Source organism: Haliotis cracherodii, unplaced genomic scaffold, assembly GCF_022045235.1.
Source record: "Haliotis cracherodii isolate W230 unplaced genomic scaffold, xgHalCrac1.p SCAF_19, whole genome shotgun sequence".
Lineage (NCBI taxonomy): Eukaryota > Metazoa > Mollusca > Gastropoda > Lepetellida > Haliotidae > Haliotis > Haliotis cracherodii.
Genome location: NW_027266274.1, coordinates 13,494,422 through 13,515,274, shown reverse-complemented (window position 1 = coordinate 13,515,274; position 20,853 = coordinate 13,494,422). Strand labels below are relative to the sequence as shown.

General features: G+C 40.4%; 1 protein-coding gene across 1 annotated transcript; it reads left to right on the top strand.

Annotated features, from left to right (window-relative positions):
* The first annotated feature begins 5,255 nt into the window (after positions 1–5,255).
* On the top strand, positions 5,256–18,117 carry LOC139466966 (coadhesin-like). Its single transcript, XM_071248681.1, has 14 exons — positions 5,256–5,323; positions 5,844–5,935; positions 7,440–7,502; positions 9,469–9,666; positions 9,853–10,050; positions 10,297–10,500; positions 11,130–11,327; positions 11,608–11,802; positions 12,020–13,502; positions 14,459–15,356; positions 16,027–16,227; positions 16,905–17,097; positions 17,341–17,547; positions 17,668–18,117. Exons 1-9 carry the CDS (start codon positions 5,256–5,258, stop codon positions 12,250–12,252), a joined length of 1,449 nt encoding a protein of 482 aa, XP_071104782.1. The 3' UTR covers positions 12,253–13,502; positions 14,459–15,356; positions 16,027–16,227; positions 16,905–17,097; positions 17,341–17,547; positions 17,668–18,117.
* The last annotated feature ends 2,736 nt before the right edge of the window (positions 18,118–20,853 follow it).

Sequence of the window (20,853 nt, the reverse complement as noted above, 5' to 3'; positions counted from 1 at the left end):
GTTTTGTTGATAAATAAGTGGATTTGTTTCCGATTTCTTTAATTTAGTTAATGACAGATCCACCTCTGGCTTTACTAACTGCCAAGGTGGAGAAGACAAAAGCTGCGTGGGGGCTATAGCATGAAGATTAATTTTAGCGGCAGAAATATCAGATTGAAGTCGTATTCCAAGTGGGGGGAGAACCGATGATTTTTTATTATAGAGATTTTCATAAAGGGGGTTAAAAACACAGTCATATGCAGGATTCGAGTTATTAGAGCGTAATTTAGTGACATATTGTAAGGATAATTTAATTCGGCGTTGTTTGAGGGATGGTTCATCAGCCTCAACGTACAGACTGTCAATAGGAGAAGTTCGGAAAGATCCAAGACAGAGTCTCAGACCTTGATGGTGGATAGAGTCCAAAAGTTTAAGATTACTTTTGCAGGCTCCACCATATATGATGGAGCCATAATCAAGTTTAGAGCGAATAAGTGCTCTGTACAGTTGAAGGAGGGTTTTCTGATCCCCTCCCCACTTGGAATTTGAAACAACTTTTAGGAGATCAAGGGCCTTCAGGCATTTATTTTTCAAATATTTTATGTGAGGTAAAAACGTTAAATGGTGGTCAAAAATAAGACCCAAGAACTTAGCCTCTTTTACTACTTTAATCGGAGTGCTATCTAAAATTAAATCAGGGTCTTTATGGGGTTTGTATTTCCTACAAAAGTGGATACAATTTGTTTTGGATTTTGAAAATTTAAAACCATTTTCTAAACACCATTTATTTATCTTATTTAGACATAATTGTAATTGTCTTTCGATAGTATGCATGTTTTTACCACGACATGATATGTTAAAATCATCCACGAATAAAGATCCATCAATGGAGTCATTTAAAACCTTAGAGAGACTATTTATCTTAATACTAAATAGCGTAACAGACAAAATACTGCCCTGTGGGACACCCTGATCCTGATGATAATGATCAGACAGGGTAGAGCCCACGCGGACTTGAAATTGCCTGTCAGTTAAAAATTCAGATATAAATTGAGGCAAACGGCCTCGTAATCCAAAATCATGTAAATCTTTTAAAATACCATGTTTCCATGTAGTGTCATATGCTTTTTCTAGATCGAAAAAGATAGACACTGCATGTTGTTTATTTATTATTGCATTTTTAACAAATGATTCTAAGCGAACCAAATGGTCGATGGTACTTCTGTTTTTCCGGAAACCACATTGTATATTAGTAATAAGATTATTGGATTCCAGGTACCAAACGAGACGATTGTTTATCATGCGTTCCATGGTTTTGCAAACGCAGCTTGTCAATGATATTGGTCGGTAATTGGATGGATCAGTGTGATCTCGACCGGGCTTGGGAATCGGGACAACAATAGCATCACGCCACGAAGGAGGGAACTTCCTTGAGGTCCAAATGACATCAAAAATATTCAATAGTGTTTCTAAGGATGATTCGGGTAAGTGCTTCAGGAGTTGATAATGTATGTTATCAGCTCCTGTAGCAGTATCATGAGCTTGTCCAAGGGCAGTGTGGAGTTCATGAATAGAGAATAGTTCATTATAATCTTCCCCATTATCGGAATTAAAATTAATAGGTTTCTTTTCTTGCTGTTTTTGATACTTTTGGAATTGAGGTACATAGTTAGATGAGGAAGAGTGTTTTGCCAAAGTTGCACCAAGTTTATTAGCAATATCTGATTTATGAGTTAGAAGTTGGTCCCCATCTTTAAGATGGTGAATACTAGATTTAGTGCCCTTACCTTTGATTTTGTGGACCATGTTCCATACCTTGGACATGGGCGTCCGAGAATTTATTTTTGACACATAATTTCGCCAAGATTGGCGTTTACTTTGTTGAAATGTTCGCCTTGCCTTAGCATTTAATATTTTAAATTTGTTTAAGTTATGGACCATAGGATGGCGACGGAAATAACGCTCAGCCTTTTTCCTCGCCTTCCTAGCTTGCTTGCAGTCATCGGTAAACCATGGTTTACGTATGTGGGGAATTCCAGAGGACTGAGGAACACATTTTTCAGCTATATTGATAAGTTCGTCAGAAAAACATTGTATTGGGTCAGGAACGTCAGTGAAATGATCAGGTGTTAGTTTTTCTGTACACAGAATGTCATATAGAGGCCAGTTGGCTTTTGTAAAGTTCCATCGAGATGATGGAGGAACATCAGATGGGGTAATAGGGTTTAATATGGTTGGAAAGTGGTCACTTCCACAGAGGTCATCGTGGACCAACCACTCAAATTCATTCAGCAGGTTTGAATCGGTAATAGACAAATCCAAAGAAGAGTATGTGCCTGTACCAGGGTGTAAATATGTGTTGGAATTATCGTTAAAAAGGCATAGATTATTGTTGGAAATAAAATCTTCTAAGAGCTTGCCTTTACTGCTTGTACGATCACTACCCCAAAGTGGATTATGACCGTTCATATCGCCCATGATAATACAGGGCTTAGGAAGCTGGTCATAGAGAGCTTGAAGATCGGTTTGCTGAAGAGATGTAGATGGAGGAATGTAAAGAGAGCACAGAGTAAAAACAATGTGCATAGTTATACGAACTGCGGTAGCTTGTAGAGGAGTAATGAGAGGAACAGGGCTATGAATAACACCCTGCCTCACCAAGATTGAAGAACCTCCAGTGGCTTTAACCCCTGGAGGTGAAAAGAAATGATAGGAGTCGTAGTGTCTAATGGTTAGTTGATCAGTAGTTTTTAGGTACGTTTCCTGCAAACAAAAGGCTGATGGCTTGAAATCTTGTGTTAATAGCTGCAAATCATTAAAATTGTTTTTTAGTCCTCTGCAATTCCATTGAATTATCGGGTTAGAACAGGTCATGGTGGTTCTACTGGGGTTCTGGAGCGGGAGGGAGGTCCACTCCCATGACCTGTTGGAGAAGGAGTGACCTCCATCGCCAAAGGTTCAAATTGATTTTGAACCTTAACAGGTGTAGGCTCAGAAGAAGGCACCTCCAAGTGTTGGAGGGCCCTGGCCGTTTTTTTCAGTTTCTTTTTTTCAGTTTTAGTTAAAGGTAAGTCTTCAATAATTGTAGATGATTTTGGTTCTGTTCTTCTGGATTCCACTAGCTCCGTCTGTGAAGCTGATGTTGCTCGTGTTGGTGCACTTGAAGATGTTTGAGCAGTATTGTCCTGTAGCATCTGCTGAGTACCAACCCAAGAGATGGTTGTTTGGCATCCTACAGATACTGTGGTAGCCTTGACAACAGGAGTGACAGTTGCTGCTGCTGAGTATGATTTTGTTGAGTTATTCGGAGATTGTGACTGAACTAGCTTCTTAGCATCATAAAAAGAGATATTGTTGGTGTGTTTAATTTTTAGAATTTGAGATTGAAGGAGAAAGTGTGGACAATGTTTGGATGAGGCCAAGTGGTCCCCATCGCAATTTGCACACTTAATGGCATCAGTGCACTCAGTGCTCTCATGAGAGCCACTGCAGCGCACACAGACAGTTCTGAGAGTACAGGTCTTGGCACCATGTCCAAAATGTTGACATTTATAACATCGGAGTGGGTTTGGAACATAAACTTCCACTCCGATATTAAAGTACCCAGCTTTGATAGATTTAGGAATAGTTGAAAGGGAAAAAGTAAAAAGATAGGTGTTTGTCTTGATGATGTTATTATCTTGTTTTCTGGTGAAACGCTTGACAGCTGTAACACCTTGTTTGGTTAGTTCGGTCACAATCTCATCTTCACTCATGTCCGCTAAACATCGGGCTCTGTCTCTCACGATGCCTCGACACGAGTTCAATGTTCTATGTGCTGAAACAGCAACCTCTACATTTGCAAACTGGCTGATGGACAAAAGGTTTAGAGATTGCTGTTTCCTGGCACATTCCACAAGTATGGAGCCATTACGGAGGCGGGTAACATTGTCAACCGTACCACAACAACCATTGATGGCCTTAGAAATAGCAAATGGGTTCAATTTCAAAGGCTGATGATCAGAAGCCTCGATTACAATGAACCGAGCCCAGGAATCTAATTGCAGATCAGTTTCGTCATCAGATGAGCTAGCATCTAGATGTTTCCTTTTCGAACCAGAGTGTTTTTTTGACATAATGAAAGGAAGTCGTTCTGCACCCCTGCTCCCCACCCACCACCGAGTGTCAACAAGGACGGTGTCTTATTGCATTGGATATCCAAAATGCAAACACCAGGGCTACAGGGGTGTTATACTCCAGCAAATATGACATGAACAGCTATATTTGTCTACTAAATTGATTGCCAAGCTGGTTCTGCAAATAACAATAATTTAGAGACATACAGAATTCAGCGGTCAACATTACCAGATTGGCCCATGAGCCACCGCCTTCTGGCGTAAGACTCTAGGCAATTTAGTCCATCCAAAATTGGTAATTCATACAAAGTATGTTTGGCCAAGACCAAAATATACATGATAACACGACACAGGTGTGCATATACAATAATACGCACAGGGCCTGGCATGACCAGCCGATTGATAAGACCGGGCCCATCTTACCACCCGTCTAGGCGAAGTAAGGGTCAAAGTAGTGTGTTGGGCAAAGGAACACAGTTCCAGGAACCAGTGCCCTCAACTACCAGACTCCCGTCCTCCGCCGACACAGGGACGCAACCCACGGCAAACGGGCTGCCCACTTTGGTCGCCTTTTACGACCAGCAATGGGGTGCTGTGGAAATATTCTGCCCCGGTTCCACACGGGGCAAGAGCTATTAGCGTTACCCAGCACTCACCACGAGGAGGTTGCTCTTCACGAGTGCCCAATCGGCCTTTGTAAAATTCCACCTTGATGATGTTGGAGCATCAGTTGGATTTATTGTTGAAATTACAGTCGGAAAATGGTCACTTCCACAAAGGTCATTGTGGACTGACCATTCAAATTCATTAAACAGAGTAGCATCTGCAACAGATAAATCCAGAGAGGAGTAGGAGCCAGTCGCAGGATGTAAATATGTATTAGAGCCATCATTAAAAATACATAAATCATTATTTGAAAAGAAATCCTCGAGGATCTTACCTTTTGTGTTGGTGTTATTACTTCCCCAAAGGGGGTTATGGCCATTGAAATCTCCCATGAGAATGCAGGGTTGAGGGAGTTGGTCATAGAGGGCCTGTAATTCTGATTGACGTAGAGAAGATGATGGTGGAATATAAAGTGAACACAAAGTGAACACAATATGCAGCGTAACACGTACTGCAACTGCCTGAAGAGGGGTATTCAGTGGAACAGCGCTATGAATGGTGTTTCGACGCACCAAAATAGAAGATCCTCCAGTAGCCTTCTCACCAGGAGGAGAGAAGCAATGGTAGGAATCATAATTTCTGAAATCAAATTTGTCTGTAGATTTTAGGTATGTTTCTTGTAAACATAATGCTGATGGATTGTAATCCTGAGTTAAAAGCTGTAAATCGTTAAAATTGTTTCTGAGTCCTCTACAGTTCCATTGTACAATGTTGGAAGACATTTATCTATTTGGAAGTTTAATTGGGGATCTACCCCGCCCTTTCTTTAAGGGTGACAAGCTATGTGTCCTCTGATGGCTACTGTCAGACACATCCATGTCTTCGAGGGATCCAAACTTGTTGAAAAGTTGGATCTTATTGTCTGATCCTTTTGACACCCTGCCACTGAGATATTTCTTTGATGATTCAGGTTTGGGTTTGCTTTTGTTTTTGACCACTTGTTTTACATTTGTTTCAGATTGTTGTATGTGAGACGACTGAGATGATGATTGGTCATGAGAAGTTTGTGAACTGGCGGTTTCTAAAACAGTTGTGGAATCCACAGATAGAGATATCACTGTAGGAGAATCTGTTTTTGTCCAGGTGTAGTCCGTTTGACAGCCAACGGCTACGCATGAAACAACTTGTTGAATACAGGGAACAGATTGTGAAATCGGTTTGGAAACGGCTGCAGAGTATGAACTGCGAGAAGACTGTTCTTCATCTAGAATAATCTTCTTCGCATCTTGAAATGAGAGGTTTCTTTCGTGTTTTATTTTAACAATTTTCGACTCACGTTTGAATGTAGGACAGTCTTTAGATGAGGAATAATGGTTTCCGCCACAGTTTACACAAAGGGGATCCTTGACACAATCTACACCGTCCACACAGTTGTCACCACATCTATGACAAACAGGTTGTTTGTCACACGTTCTCGAGCCATGACCATACTGCTGACATTTGTAGCATCGTAATGGGTTAGGGATGTACATGTCAACAGTGATGTTACAATATCCTGCTCTGATAGAGTTTGGGATTTTTGGAAGGCCGAACGTGAAGAGGTATGTATTGGTCTGAATCACCTGACCATTCCGTTTGGTCGAAAAACGTTTTACAGATGTGACATTTTGTTTTTGTAGTTCTGCTAAAATTTCATCCTCGGTCATATCAGCAAGGAAACGGCCTCTGTCCCTCACTATACCTTTGCTACTGTTCAGGGACCTGTGTGGGGACACCACAACAGGAACATTTGCAAGGTTCTTAATTGAAAGAAGACTAACAGCTTGTTTGTGCCGCCTACATTTTATCAGCAGGCATCCACTGCGTAGTCTTTTGGCATCTTCAACATCCCCTGCTATACCTTGTATAGCCTTTTCAACAGCAAACGGGTTGAGCTTAAGAGGAGTGCCATCCAAAGCAGAGATTACCAGGAATCTGGGCCTGTTTTCAAATGTTACATTTGGTGTCCTCGGACTTGCAGTCTCATTATCGAAACCATCATGGGATTCATGTGATCGTTTTTTCATAGGGGGTTCCATAGTGGTAGTAATTGTGTTTCACCTTCTTGGCTCCCCACCCCCCATGGAGTATCAACAAGGACGATGTCATACACCTGTGGGTCTCCGACAGGCGACACCAAGGATACCAAGAAGGTATACTCAAGTAGAAACATCAAGAAAATGTCCCACCAGATTGGCCCATGAGCCACCGCCTTCTGGGCATTGAGACTCTAGGCAAATACAGAAATATTTTATAAATTGTTGATTTTGAATTCGAACTAGACATTTCCAAAAGTCTACAGATGTATGAGTGTTATATGACATTGGTCTATTTGTCATATTTGTCAGAATTGTAATTGTAAAGACAATAGCATGAACGAAATCTCACAACAGACTTTTTATAGATGTGCAAATGAAATATAATGCACAGGGCTCGGCATGACCAGCCGATTGATAGGACCGGGCCCATCCTACCACCCGTCTAGGCGAAGTAAGGGTCGAAGTGGTGTATTGGGCAAAGGAACGCTATTCCTGGAACCAGTGCCCTCAACCACCAGACTCCCGTCCTCCGCCGACACAGGGACGCAACCCACGGCAAACGGGCTGCCCACTTTGGTCGCCTCTTACGACCAGCAATGGGGTGCTGTGGAAATATTCTACCCCAGTTCCACACGGGGGAAGAGCTATTAGCGCTACCCAGCACTCACCACGAGGAGGTTGCTCTTCACGAGTGCCTCTTGCGGATTAACAAACGCCTGTCCACGTAAGGAAGCAACCAATGTATACGAACCAGTGTTACTAAAGGAATTGCCTACGATTATAAATACATAAATGCAATTAAGTACCTGGAATGGTAGTGCCACTTTGATAGCTGTCACCAAAGATATATTAGTTCATGCTCGTGCTAGTTCGTATCTTGTTAGAATACCTCGGTTACAGTCTCTGTTGACTCTGATAACTAACTAGATAGAATACCTCAGTTACAGTCACTGTTGACTCTGATAATTGTCTAGGTAGAATACCCCGGTTACAGTCTCTGTTGACCCTGATGACTATCTTGGTAGAATACCACGGTTACAGTCTCTGTTGACTCTGATAATTATCTAGGTAGAATACCCCGGTTACAGTCTCTGTTGACCCTGATAACTATCTTGGTAGAATACCACGGTTAGAGTCTCTGTTGACTGTGATAACTATGTAAGTAGAATACCACGGTTACAGTCTCTGTTGACTCTGATAACTATCTAGGTAGAAGACCTAAGTTACAGTCTCTGTTGACTCTGATAACTATCTAGGTAGAAGACCTCGGTTACAGTCCCTGTTGACTGTGATAACTATGTAAGTAGAATACCACGGTTACAGTCTCTGTTGACTCTGATAACTATCTAGGTAGAAGACCCCAGTTACAGTCTCCGTTGACTCTGATAACTATCTAGGTAGAAGACCTCGGTTACAGTCTCTGTCGACTGTGATAACTTTCTTGGTAGAATACCATGGTTATAGTCTCTGTTAGCTCTGATAACTATCTAGGTAGAAGACCCCGGTTACAGTCTCTGTCGACTGTGATAATTGTCTAGGTAGAAGACCTTGGTTACAGTCTCTGTCGACTGTGATAACTTTCTTGGTAGAATACCACAGTTATAGTCACTGTTGACTCTGATAACTATCTAGGTAGAATACCCTGGTTACAGTCTCTGTTGACTCTGATAACTATCTATGTAGAAGACCTCGGTTACAGTCTCTGTCGACTGTGATAATTGTCTAGGTAGAATACCCCGGTTACAGTCTCAGTTGACTCTGATAACTATATAGGTAGAAGACCCGAGTTACAGTCTCTGTTGACTCTGATAACTATCAAGGTAGAAGACATCAGTTACAGTCTCTGTTGGCTCTGATAACTATCTTCGTAAAATACCTCGGTTAAAGTCTTTGTTGACTCTGATAACTATCTAGGTAGAAGACCTCGGTTACAGTCTCTGTTGACCCTGATAACTATGTAAGTAGAATACCTCAGTTACAGTCGCTGTTGACTCTGATAACTATCATGGTAGAAGACTTTGGTTAAAGTATCTGTTGACTCTGATAGCTATCTAGGTAGAATACACTGATTCCAGTCTGGGCCGATAGCTCTGGGACCCGTGAAGATTCCGGGGTAGAATAGGTCTTCAGCAACCCATGCTTTCCGTAAGAGGCGACTATGCTTGTCGTAAAAGGCGACTAACGGGATCGGGTGGTCAGGCTCGCTGACTTGGTTGATGCATGTCATCAATCCCAATTGCGTGGATCGATGCTCATGACATTAATCACTGGATTGTCTGGTCCAGACTCGATTATTTACAGACCGCCGTCATATAGCTGGAATATTGCTGAGTGCGGCGTTAAACAACATACCAACCAACCAACCGATAGCTCTGGTGTCTTCATATCATTGTCTAATAATATATGCATTTGCTATGCACTGTTTTCCATCCACTGTTCGGTTGCTCAAAGTGCACCCCACTCAATTGATAAGTATGCACTCAACAATCATTCACACCTCCCTGGGGAGTATAAAGTGTAAGGGAATTATCATACATCTATATTATTATCATTATCATATCTGCAATAGTGGCACCCATGCTCGTATGGTTTTCACACGAAAACAAGCATTATACAAACGTCAGGTAATCTCTCACGTTTTCTTTTACTGTTTGAACTCATTTTATCAATCTATTATTGACATTTTTCAGCTGTTGTCAATGGCGGTGTGTCTGAGTGGGGCGTTTGGACCAACCCAACCTGTAGTGTGACCTGTGGCACCTCTGCCACCAAAGTGATCCAGAGGTTCAGGACCTGCACCAACCCACCTCCTTCACCTGGAGGTGCTAACTGTGTCGAGAACTTGGTGGAGAGTGCGGTGGTCAACTGTGCTTTGACTGGTTGTCCAGGTAAATCCTCCTCCTATAAACTCATCATGTTTAAATACATACTATGTTCATTTGAATAGTGTTGCACACTTGCAATGTTTTTTAAATGATTTAATTCTACCCCCATTGAAAGCCTTGTAACCACCGAATGGCTACGTGCCCATGTATATTGTGCAACTTTATTATGTTTAACTGTTTCTTTTCCAGTTAACGGAGGACTTTCCCAGTGGGGCGAATGGAACAGTGCCACAGCGCCTTGCCCGTTTACGTGTGGCTTTACCGCCACTAAAATAGTCAACAGATTCCGTCAGTGTAACAACCCCATCCCCGTCTTTGGTGGCCTGCCTTGTCCGGAAAGCCTCCTTGAGAGCAAAACCGTCACCTGTGGACTCCAAAACTGCGCAAGTAAGGAGGCACTCCATATTGTTGAAAGCTATAAAAACTTGCAGGCATGTATAAATTGAGAAATATAATAAATTGCATAATTAAACATATAACCATAAATTTATTTCGTTAAATTGTATGGTAATATGGTCCTATTTTGTGTTTTGAACATACATTTTAAAAGAATAGTTATAAACTGAATATTGTTCATTAAGACAGTATTTTGCACAAGACACATTTATTTAAAGCTGTTTTGGTGTGTTGTAGCTGCAGTGAATGGTGTAGTTGGACAATGGGCATCATGGAACACAGCATCGGTGGCCTGCCCAGTCACTTGCGGGGTCTCTGCAGTGAAGACGATCACCAGAACAAGACAATGCAATAATCCTCCTCCAAGCAATGGTGGCAGACAATGTCTGGAGAATTTATCTGAGACCACTCAAGTAAACTGTGGCCTTATCGGGTGCCCAGGTAAATTGGTGATACTTGAAATCAACTTCTTAACAGAGTTATAGCATATATCAATGAATTGAAAGTGTATGTGAAATGCGGGAGACTGATGCTTTGGATAACCGTTGCCCTTTATACAGTTTTGAGAATAGCCAATTTATTATTGTTATCATCGTTATCATCATCATCATCATCATCATCATCATCATCATCATCATCATTAGTATTATTATTATCATTACCATTATTATTATTATTATTATTATTATTATTATTATTATTATTATTAGAATGTAAATATAAGAGGAATACAAATGCTGCGGCTCCATATCCTGCTGTTGTTCCCGTGAGTGAGTGGGTTGGGTTTAAGGCTTTGAACAATACCTCAGGTGTATGACAGTGTCAGTTTAATGTGGGATATAATCTAAAATAGGTGCAAATCATATACTAAAGTTTGGTAAAAACGACGAGCTCGCCTATTGGTGTATTGAAGGACACTAGTAATGGAAGTTATGATTTCGTATTGTTCATGATAATATTATTGCATCAAACTGATTCAAGTTAACAATCAATTTTGAAGGGTTGAGTAGTTTATTCATGTATAATTTACCGATGTATTTTTCAAACCCTATCATCTACGTTACTTCCAGTCGATGGCGGAGTCTCCGAGTGGGAGTCCTGGAATACCAACAGTGTGCAGTGCCTACTTACATGTGGTTTGACTGCGACTAAGACTATTGAACGTATTAGACGGTGTAACAACCCTCCTCCCTCTAATGGTGGCGCATCCTGCTCAGAGGGCCTTGTACAGACGTCCACGGTATCATGTAATACGCCAGCATGTGCAGGTAAATAATTAAATAAATGTTTCCTCTCTGAAGATAGATAATACAGATAAGGTAGTGTGCAGTTTCATGGCTTACAACTGAACAAGGATTTAAAAGGTGTTGATCGTTGTTATGTTTTTTGGCTTACTTTATAAATAGGAGAATCACATATTTTTTACTCTTGAGATAAAGCTGGTCATTATGCTTTCAGTTTGAGTGTCTATGTTTTTTACGTAATAACTGGCTGAATATCAGTAAATACTTGAGTACCCTCACAACACGTTGTATATGTTTTTATTAGTTGTTGTAAACGGCGGAGTATCTCAGTGGGGAGCCTGGAGCGATACAGCCTGTGCTGTCACATGCGGAGAAGCTATTCAAGTCATCAGAAGAGCAAGAACGTGTACTAATCCACCACCATCAAACGGAGGACAATTTTGTGTGGAAAGCCTGTCTCAATCAGCACAAGTTTCCTGTGGTTTAGTTGGATGTCCAGGTACGTAGAACTAACCACAATATAGTTTGTTGAGGATTATCACAATGGACACAATGAAGCGTCCCATTTTCTTATGTGGAGTGACTGCTACCTGTGTTGCAATTGTTGCTCGAGCCTAGAGCTGCACCAAACCACATTGATGCTGAAATGCATATGCTTACAACTGAAACAACATGAACTATTATATTGGTCTAAGAAATGTAACACTTATATTCAGGTGAGGACGGAGTAACACCATGGACTGAGTGGGCGGGTGAACCGTGTGTGTTGACTGTCAGCAGAACAAGGATCTGCACCAGACCAACTCCCACCACAGGAGGTCAAGGTTGTTCTGGGGATCTTGTCCAGACCACAACTCGCAAGTGCAGTCTAACTGACTGTAAAAGTAAGTATGGTAGGAGTGTAGTCAGGCAGAACCAAAGGAAAGTCCAATCCCCTGAAATGAACTGAACTTGGCTATAAGGTACGGGTAGTTCCGAGTTTGTCCCCAATAGTTGCAGGAAGTTTTGTTTTACCTAAACAACATTAAAAGCAGTATTTATATGCCCCTGTATTAGTATTATCCTGCCCATTTGTCAGCCATGACGCAAAACAAAATGTATGTTACTGAAATGTTCAATATTCGTATGCCATATCGTCTCCATTATGATAAAATATGTCACATGTAAACGTGTCAGAGAAACGTTTCATAGATGTTTTGTTATCAGTGTGTGACTTTACAACATCATCATGGCCTCAGTAGTCTGTAACCGGCCTTGATTATGTCAAACGTGTTCAGGGTGATGTCACACTAACTTCCTGATATTATAAAGGAACTACCCACAATTCATTGACCTTTATGGCATGACAAACAATTTAATTGAAAAACAAACGCTTGAGTTTGTATTTGTTAGATGTATAACGTTTATGTAAAACTATTCATGTGTACCTCCTTACCTATAAACCATAGTAAGATCTACGCCCCGACTGTTGACGGTGACGGTGACGGTGTGCATGACAGAGTGAGAGATGGACGTTCGCAATGTGAAACGTGATGTTAACTGTATGTTGCACGATTTTTTCAAGTTACCAACGTATACAATCTGTACTGTGCTATTGTTTCAATTATGCTGTGCATGAATGTATGACACAATCGTAAGCTGTAGCTACATCTCCAGTAGAAGGCACAACAGACACGCCTTGCGAAAAGATGAAGATGCAACTGTAGAGATGTCAGTCCAAACAGAAATGATGGAGGGTAGCCATCTGAATACGGTGAATGTTATCTCAGATGCTCGTGTTTTTAGAACGTAAGTATTGTGTTAATGTTTTGACCATGAGAGTGGCATGATTAATTCCGGTCCCAGATATAGTCTTCCCTTAACTGTAACGTTTCCCCCTGAGTTCAGTACACTAAATGTAATGTGAATGTCCTTCAGAGGGAAAGAAACGGATAAAACATTCAAACACAAGATGGAGTCGACTAGTTTAAGCAACACTAGCTATTCGTATGTAGTAGCCCTCTTGTAGTCATTCATCTTGGAGTGAATGAGAGAGAATGTTGTTATGCTATTTCCATCAATATTCCAGCAATATACGACAGGGGAACCACAACGGGGCTTCCCACACATGGGAAATCAAGACCGGGCCTTCTGCGTGTTGAGCTAGGCTACCTCATCGCCCCAAGTATCTTCAAATTCAAGTAACATATGGATTTATGGGTAAATAGAAGCGACAAAATCATTTCCATAGGCATACGAAATGTGTCATAAAAGCATAGTCTATTGCACGATTCGGCCTGTATCAAAAGCATGCCTTCATGAACAACAATCAAATCGTGCCGTGGCACCCGCCACAAACACATGTGAAGGCAAGTCAAGTGTTCACCTAAAGAAAACTAAACTAAAGCTAACATATGGTACAAGTTAGAATAGGGAATGCATCCAACATTATTGTCCCTGATCCATGAAGCCGGGAAATGTCCTCCATATGTCTACCATAAAATGTTTCGAGTGCCTGACTAATAAAACATGTCCAGGCAGTAAAGGTAAAGGTCAAGACAGCAGATGCAAGCAGATCAAATATGTCTTTTAAGTCTCCCTCGATAGACAAAATGAACCCATTTGTTAATGTTGGCTTATTACTTTTCAAGCTGCACTAGGATAACACTAACAGATTCAATGGCAGTAAGTGCATGTATACATCATGCATACAAATCACACTCATTTGTTAGTTTTTTCAGATGAAAAGTTTACTTGCCTTTGCATGTGTTAGTGATGGGTGCTACCGATGGGGCAAGATACGCTGACCTTTTCGCGAACAGATAGTATCATCACTGTCTGATAGTGTTTCATAAACACATGCACATTATATAGTCGGAATCGTAAAACCGACTCTGCTTTGGGCAGAGATTTGTCGTGGATATGGAAAGGATTTTGTCGCCTATGTTTATTCAACAACAAACAAAACAGATACAAATGTGATAAATGCACAGATTAAAGTTTTAATTCAATAACAAGGTTTCTGCAAACAACACTTTCACCAACAAATAAAGTTATTTAAAATTCTGAACATACGTTCCATTTTTCAAATGAAGATTTTAACCCCTTTTCCGTCATTATATTTGTCCATTACAGCAAGACGATTGTTACCAATAAATTGTGTTTTCCTATTTCAGCTGAAATCGGCGCATTGACACGACTCGTCAAACCAGGACTATTGGCGGTACTGCAACCCTCACGGTGAATTTGTTAAATGGAAATTGTAACCAATGAACCTGGACACGTAATTTAGGAAAACTAAGCTACTCCAAAACCAAAAACTGTCGTACGCACATCCTTACTATCACCATGCATCTGACCAGGGAACATAGCGATTCACCTACAATACAGGAAAGGTTTCGTTTGTGCTTACTGTTACAACTAAGAGGTATCAGCTATTTAACGTTATGTTATTGTCTATTAACACCTACGCATTACATTTATACACGTGCATACCACTGTAATATTAACAATGAAAGAAAAGAATAGGAACCATTTGGAAGCGACACGTGCATATTAAAGTTATGATGAGGCATTATCGTAATTATTCTTTCTGACATTCATCACAGTATCCAAGTGTTATTTGTGTGTATATTTTAGGCCACTTCTAGCAATATAACAGTACAAGTCACAGCGAGGTGATCAAGCAAAGACTGCATACATCATACCCATTTAAGGAATCGGGCCAAATTTTTTACTATTTAGCTGATCTCCCAGCTCTCAAAATGTTGGGTTTTTTTCTAAGACGACAACATGTCCTTTCTAGCGAGGTCTGCACCGGTCAATGGTTGATACAGCGAGTTGACAGCATGGAGGGTAACATGTGGCACCAGAGCCACAAAAACTGTCACCAGATCTGAGACATGTGACAGCCCTGAGCCGCTGAATGGTAGTGCTAACTGCATGGACAGTTTACAGTGAAGGCTTTGAAAGACATTTAGACGTGGAACATATAAGGAAGAGAATTTTATGGATGTCAACTTCTTTATTATGAGGAACACAATGTTTCGGAGTATATGCTTACTCCTACATCAGGTGAATGAATGCTATGAGCCAAAGAGCATATATATGTATATGAAAGAACAAAAGTAATAAGAGGTTGCCAACAAATTTTTGGCGTTGAATAATTAGCAATACAGTAATTAGCGCAGATAGTTTTGGACAACTGGAAACCAGGACTAAATTATCACTGATTACTAATTGGCAATGGACAATGGGCAAAAGAATAGAAATAACAAAGGGCAAATGGAAGGCAGCTGGATAGTCGCCATCGACAAGGATCAAAGTCCCAAGCACTAGGTACATGTACACTGTAGATAGGTTCCGTGGTCACAGTGCCTGGCTGGCTGGTTCAAGGCTGGCTGGCAGGTGTCTCCTCAGTGGCTTGATTATATGTCCAGGTAGGTCAACTTACATGCGTCATAACGTCAGCAAATAACAAGGAAACTCTCTGTTGTCCAAGCTTTTATATTTGTCATACCATTGACACATCTAGCTATGGCAACTGTAAATGTTAAGTCGAACAATGATTACCATACAATGAATCTGTGCCATCTTATAATGGAACAAAACATTGAAGGGGTGGTTGCTTTTGTTGCTTTGTGGATACTGAACAAGAATTGTGTGATTGATGCAGCTTGGCTTTCAGTTCTATTTATGTTAGAAACTTTACCAGTAACGATTACACAATGCTCTTTGCTTGCAGTAAATTGTGGCGTGACGCAGTGGACAACTTGGAACTCGGGATCTGTGACGTGCCCTTAGACTTGTGGAACAACATCACAGAAAATTACAGAGAGCCGCCGTACTTGTACCAGCCCTACACCTGTGAATGGAGGAACATTTTGTAACTAGACGCTGCTGGAAACACGAACCGAGTCTTGTATATTGACAAACGCATGTCCACGTAAGGAAGCAACAAGTGCATACTACTAAATGTTACCAAATGAATGGGCTTTGATCAAAATGCACACAAGAAATTAAGCACCTGCATTGGTAGTAATAATGTGACAGATGCTTTGAAAGTTCTTTTTAATAATTTGGATTGCTATCTTAGTAGAACACGCCAATTATTCTCTGTTAACTGTACTATCTTGGCAGAAGACCCCAATTACACTCTCTGTTGACTCTACCATCTCAGAAGTACACACCAATTATAGTCTCTGTTAACTCTATCATCTGAGTAAAACAAACAGATTAAGAACCTGTTGACTCTACCATCTACGTAGAACACTTCGATTACAGTCTCTGTTGACTCTACCATCTATGTAGAACACTCCGATTATAGTCTCTGTTGACTTTACCATCTATGTAGAACACTTCGAATACAGTCTCTGTTGACTCTACCATCTTCGTAGAACACACCGATTATAGTCTATGTTGGCTCTAGCATCTTAGTAGAAAACACCGATTACAGTCTCTGTTGACACTACCATCTTAGTAGAACACCCCGATTACAGTCTCTGTTGGCTCTAGCATCTCAGTAGAACGTACCGATTAGAATCTCTGTTAACTTTATCATCAAAGTAGAACACTACCAGTTTTCAAATGGCACATTTACAAAACAGGTTTGGTGTGTTGTAGCTATCGTGAATGGTGGAGTTGATTCATGGCCAACGTGGAACACGGCATCGGTTACCTGCCTTGTCACCTGTGGTGGTCACTGCAACAAAGACGATCACCAGAACAACACAATGTGATCGTCCTTCCCAAAGCAATGTTGGCAGACAATGTATTGAGACCACTGAAGTAAACTGTGGTCTCATCGGTTTGCCAAGTACGTTTGTAATTCTTAACAGAGTAAAGGAAAATAGCATAATCAGTAAACATACAATGTATGCTTGGGCTATGTGTGAATAAATGTCAACTGCTAGAAGGGATAAATATAATCATCAGTTCATTTCGTTTGTGTGCTGATATTCGGTGCGTAGCGGGACTAGACTGTGCAGTGTACCGACGCAACAGCCTTTGCATCGCATCAAGTTGAACAGTTACATGAACGATGACATTGTGTTTTTAGTTACTGTCAATGGAGGTGTGTTACAATGGAGCCAGTTTTCTAACCCAGGCTGTTTTGAGATCTTTGGATCTACTGGTACCAAGTTTATAACCAGAGCCAGTCTGTGTGATAACCCACCACCCAGCAATGGGGGCAGAGACAGCTCAACAATAGGCCTCCAACTCGCCCAAACTAATGACGTTAACTGTGGACTTGTTGACGGTCCAGGTAAATCTCGCACCTACTAACATCAATAATGTCGTGTTGATAAGGGTCCACTTGACATTCATCTCATAGATAATACCGATGGGCATATGTTATGTGTGATACATATGCTGTCTGTTTCAGTGGCTGGTGGTGTGTCTCAATTTTGACAGTGGTCGATCCCTGCCTGTACCGTCACCTGTGGTGTGTCAGCAGTTGAAACGATCTCCAGAACCTGTACCAACCCATCACCGAGCAATGGCGGATCCTTCTCTACCGAATCCCGTTCTTCGTGGATAAGTTACAGCAAGCTGTATGAAGATCATGAATTTCCTTTCTGGAATGTGAATTGAAAAAAGTGCTGAAAATACGACGTCGCATTGGTTACACATCCCTGACTGTTATCTATAAGAAAGACACACACATATATATATAATAGCAACGGTGGATTGGATGCAACAGGTCAACATTTGATAATCAAAAGGTATTCACGGCAAACTTGAAGAGAAACTTTACATCAAGATAGTGACAACCAATCAAAATATCTAAAATGGATTAGAAACTGTTAATGAAGCAAACAATGTTGTTTTTTTGTTAATTACATGCAGCTGCAAGAGGATCTACTGGCGAAGGTGTCTACCCTACAAAAACGCCAAATGTTGTTGAAACAAGTGAGGCGGGATACGCTCACCTTTTCACGAACACACGGTATCATCAATATCTGATGCTCAATCTATAGTCAGATCGTAGAATAGACTCATGAAAGGGTTTTGTCGCTTTTATTCCTAAGGGAGTCCAAATCTTTCAGCCGCTTCGACGCTGTCTTCTCTGTAAGATCTCCTCAGTATAAAAAGCATGTATTAAAGTGAGATTTGTTTTATATCTTATAGCAGGTGTTGTTGATATATAATATGTCCTATTATTATATCTTATATCTTTAGGTAAGACGAAGGCACCCCCTTGAGCACCAATTGTAATCCCTTTCTTGCGGATCTGTTTCTTTACTCATATCAATAGGAATTTCTACTCGGACTTGCCGTCAAAACAAACTAATTTGACCAAGAAGTTGATCTTAACCTCAGATAATATTATATCGATGATCTGATATCGTTCAAGAACATCAAAATAGTTCATTTCCTTCCACTGACTTACCCACCTGAATAAGAAAAAAGGAGACCAGTGAGACCGCCTAGCCTGATCTGTTTCATATTTGCAAACACAACAGAGTGTTAATATTTTGATTTGTCCAAAAAATGATTTAAAAAATAATTATTTTTTTAATTTGCGTACTGCTGAGGTCTTATTTCACACCTGAATTAATACATGTTCTCCATTTTTATTTGTGGTATTTAATATAACTTACAAGCACATTAACACATCAAAACCGGGACTTGCGATCGCTTAGCAATGCATTTGAAGCATCGCTGTTAAATTCGAAAAACGCATGAGAAGGACCGTAATTGTTTTCTGTTTGTAAACTATTTGCAGTGTTAACAAAGACATGTAAGCGTTCTAAAATCTGGTTTCCGCTGGATGGGACATGTACAAGGGTGAATAACTGCTTTAACGGGAGTTCCGGCAAAGTGTTATTTTCATTGCAGTGAACATATCACGTTTCAGTCACTGCTGTAAAAATATAACTTTTCTATATCAGAAATCTCAGACTTTCACACGTTGGTATAACAGTGATTCAAAAACAGATTGTCATGATAAGGTCGAAATCGTGCAATGTCGCTTAAATTTCTGGCTCGTACTTGATCGGCACGCATTTCTCATTAACTAACACAATGATAACGGTATAAGTTTAGTCAAAATAATTAGGAAAGCACAAGGCTCAGGAACGGCTGAGTATAGGGGAAAGATTGGTACTTTCGCAAGTAATATATTCGTCAAATACGCAAACTATCAATCAAAATAATTTGACGGCTTTCCAAATTTCTTTTTGTAGAAGGTGACCTTGGTGTAAATTGCCAGACAATTTATGCATATATATTTTACCGATATTGCTTGTTGCTATTGCCGATAATGTTAAGGTTCGTCTACTTTCTCATTTGCACATGACACCTAAGCAGTGCTCTGCTTAATATTATAATGAAGTCGACAATGTTCTGTTATTTTAAACATATTAATGTCAAATTCCAAAGTTCTGATGTCCATTTAGACTAATGCTTAGTCTCTAAGAATATATAATTTTGATATAAAAATGATGAAAGATGAACCTGAGGAAAATATAGACTTGCTTCATGTAGAGCTTTTGCTGAGCGAAAGGCAGAATGATAGGGACTTTGAGACAGACTGGTGTCTATTCTGTAGATATCTAGCCTGCCACCCAACCCGATCCAAATGGGATCCGAAAGCTTATTGTATGCTACATAGTCAGATGGAAGTGGACTAGAATTATACATTCTATTGCGCACGATTGTGTTAGTATATTTACATTTAAGTCAGGAAAATATATATCAGATATACAAAAACGCCTGTTACTGTTATAGAGTCATCCTCTCATTTAACCTTTTTTTTGCTCATAGTATCAAATTTTATTTAACAATTTCAAGAGCAGCAATTTAAATTACTGAAACACCCAAACATGAGGCTGTTATCAAGAGCTGGTGCAAAGGTGGTTCATAGTAAGACCTGTTTCGTGATGTCTTCAGAAAAACAATATCTTGCAGATATATATAAATAAATGTATTTGGATGTTAACACTAAAGACAAGCATACGTCATTATTTCTTCAGTTCAGATATAACACTTTTATCATATAATTGGTAGGTTTCTCGACAGGATAACGCCAACGGATAAAAACGATATCCGTTGGGGTCATGTGCGGATAGAGATGCAAATATTAAAGGTCAAGTAGGGACTACTTTCACTGTTAATAAACAAACATGGCGTCGCCATCGTCATTCGGCGATCGAGTCAGAATTAACCACCGGGAATCTGGATAAACTACAGGGATAATTGCTATCATTATCAAAAGAACAGTCTAATATACTGAAAATCAGTGTCTTACTGTGACGTAGCTAAGGCATTTTATAAGTTTTGGCAACTTTGGAGAAACAATTTTGCGAGGGCACGAGGCCTAGCCAAGCGGGATGAGTAGCCATATCTGCGCTTGTAGACCTCTGCGGCTTGAAACCTTCTCCACAAATTAAAATAGTTGGATTCGGCCGAAATATGTTTGAATTGTTACCTTGACCCGTTTTGTCGCTATGTGTACATCTGACTACACTTCTTAACGTTATGACAGGACAGACTGACTGTCAACAACGTCTGACCGTTACCGTGACGTCTCATAGACTAGGGTTAGGGTTGCTTCCTTTTGACAAAG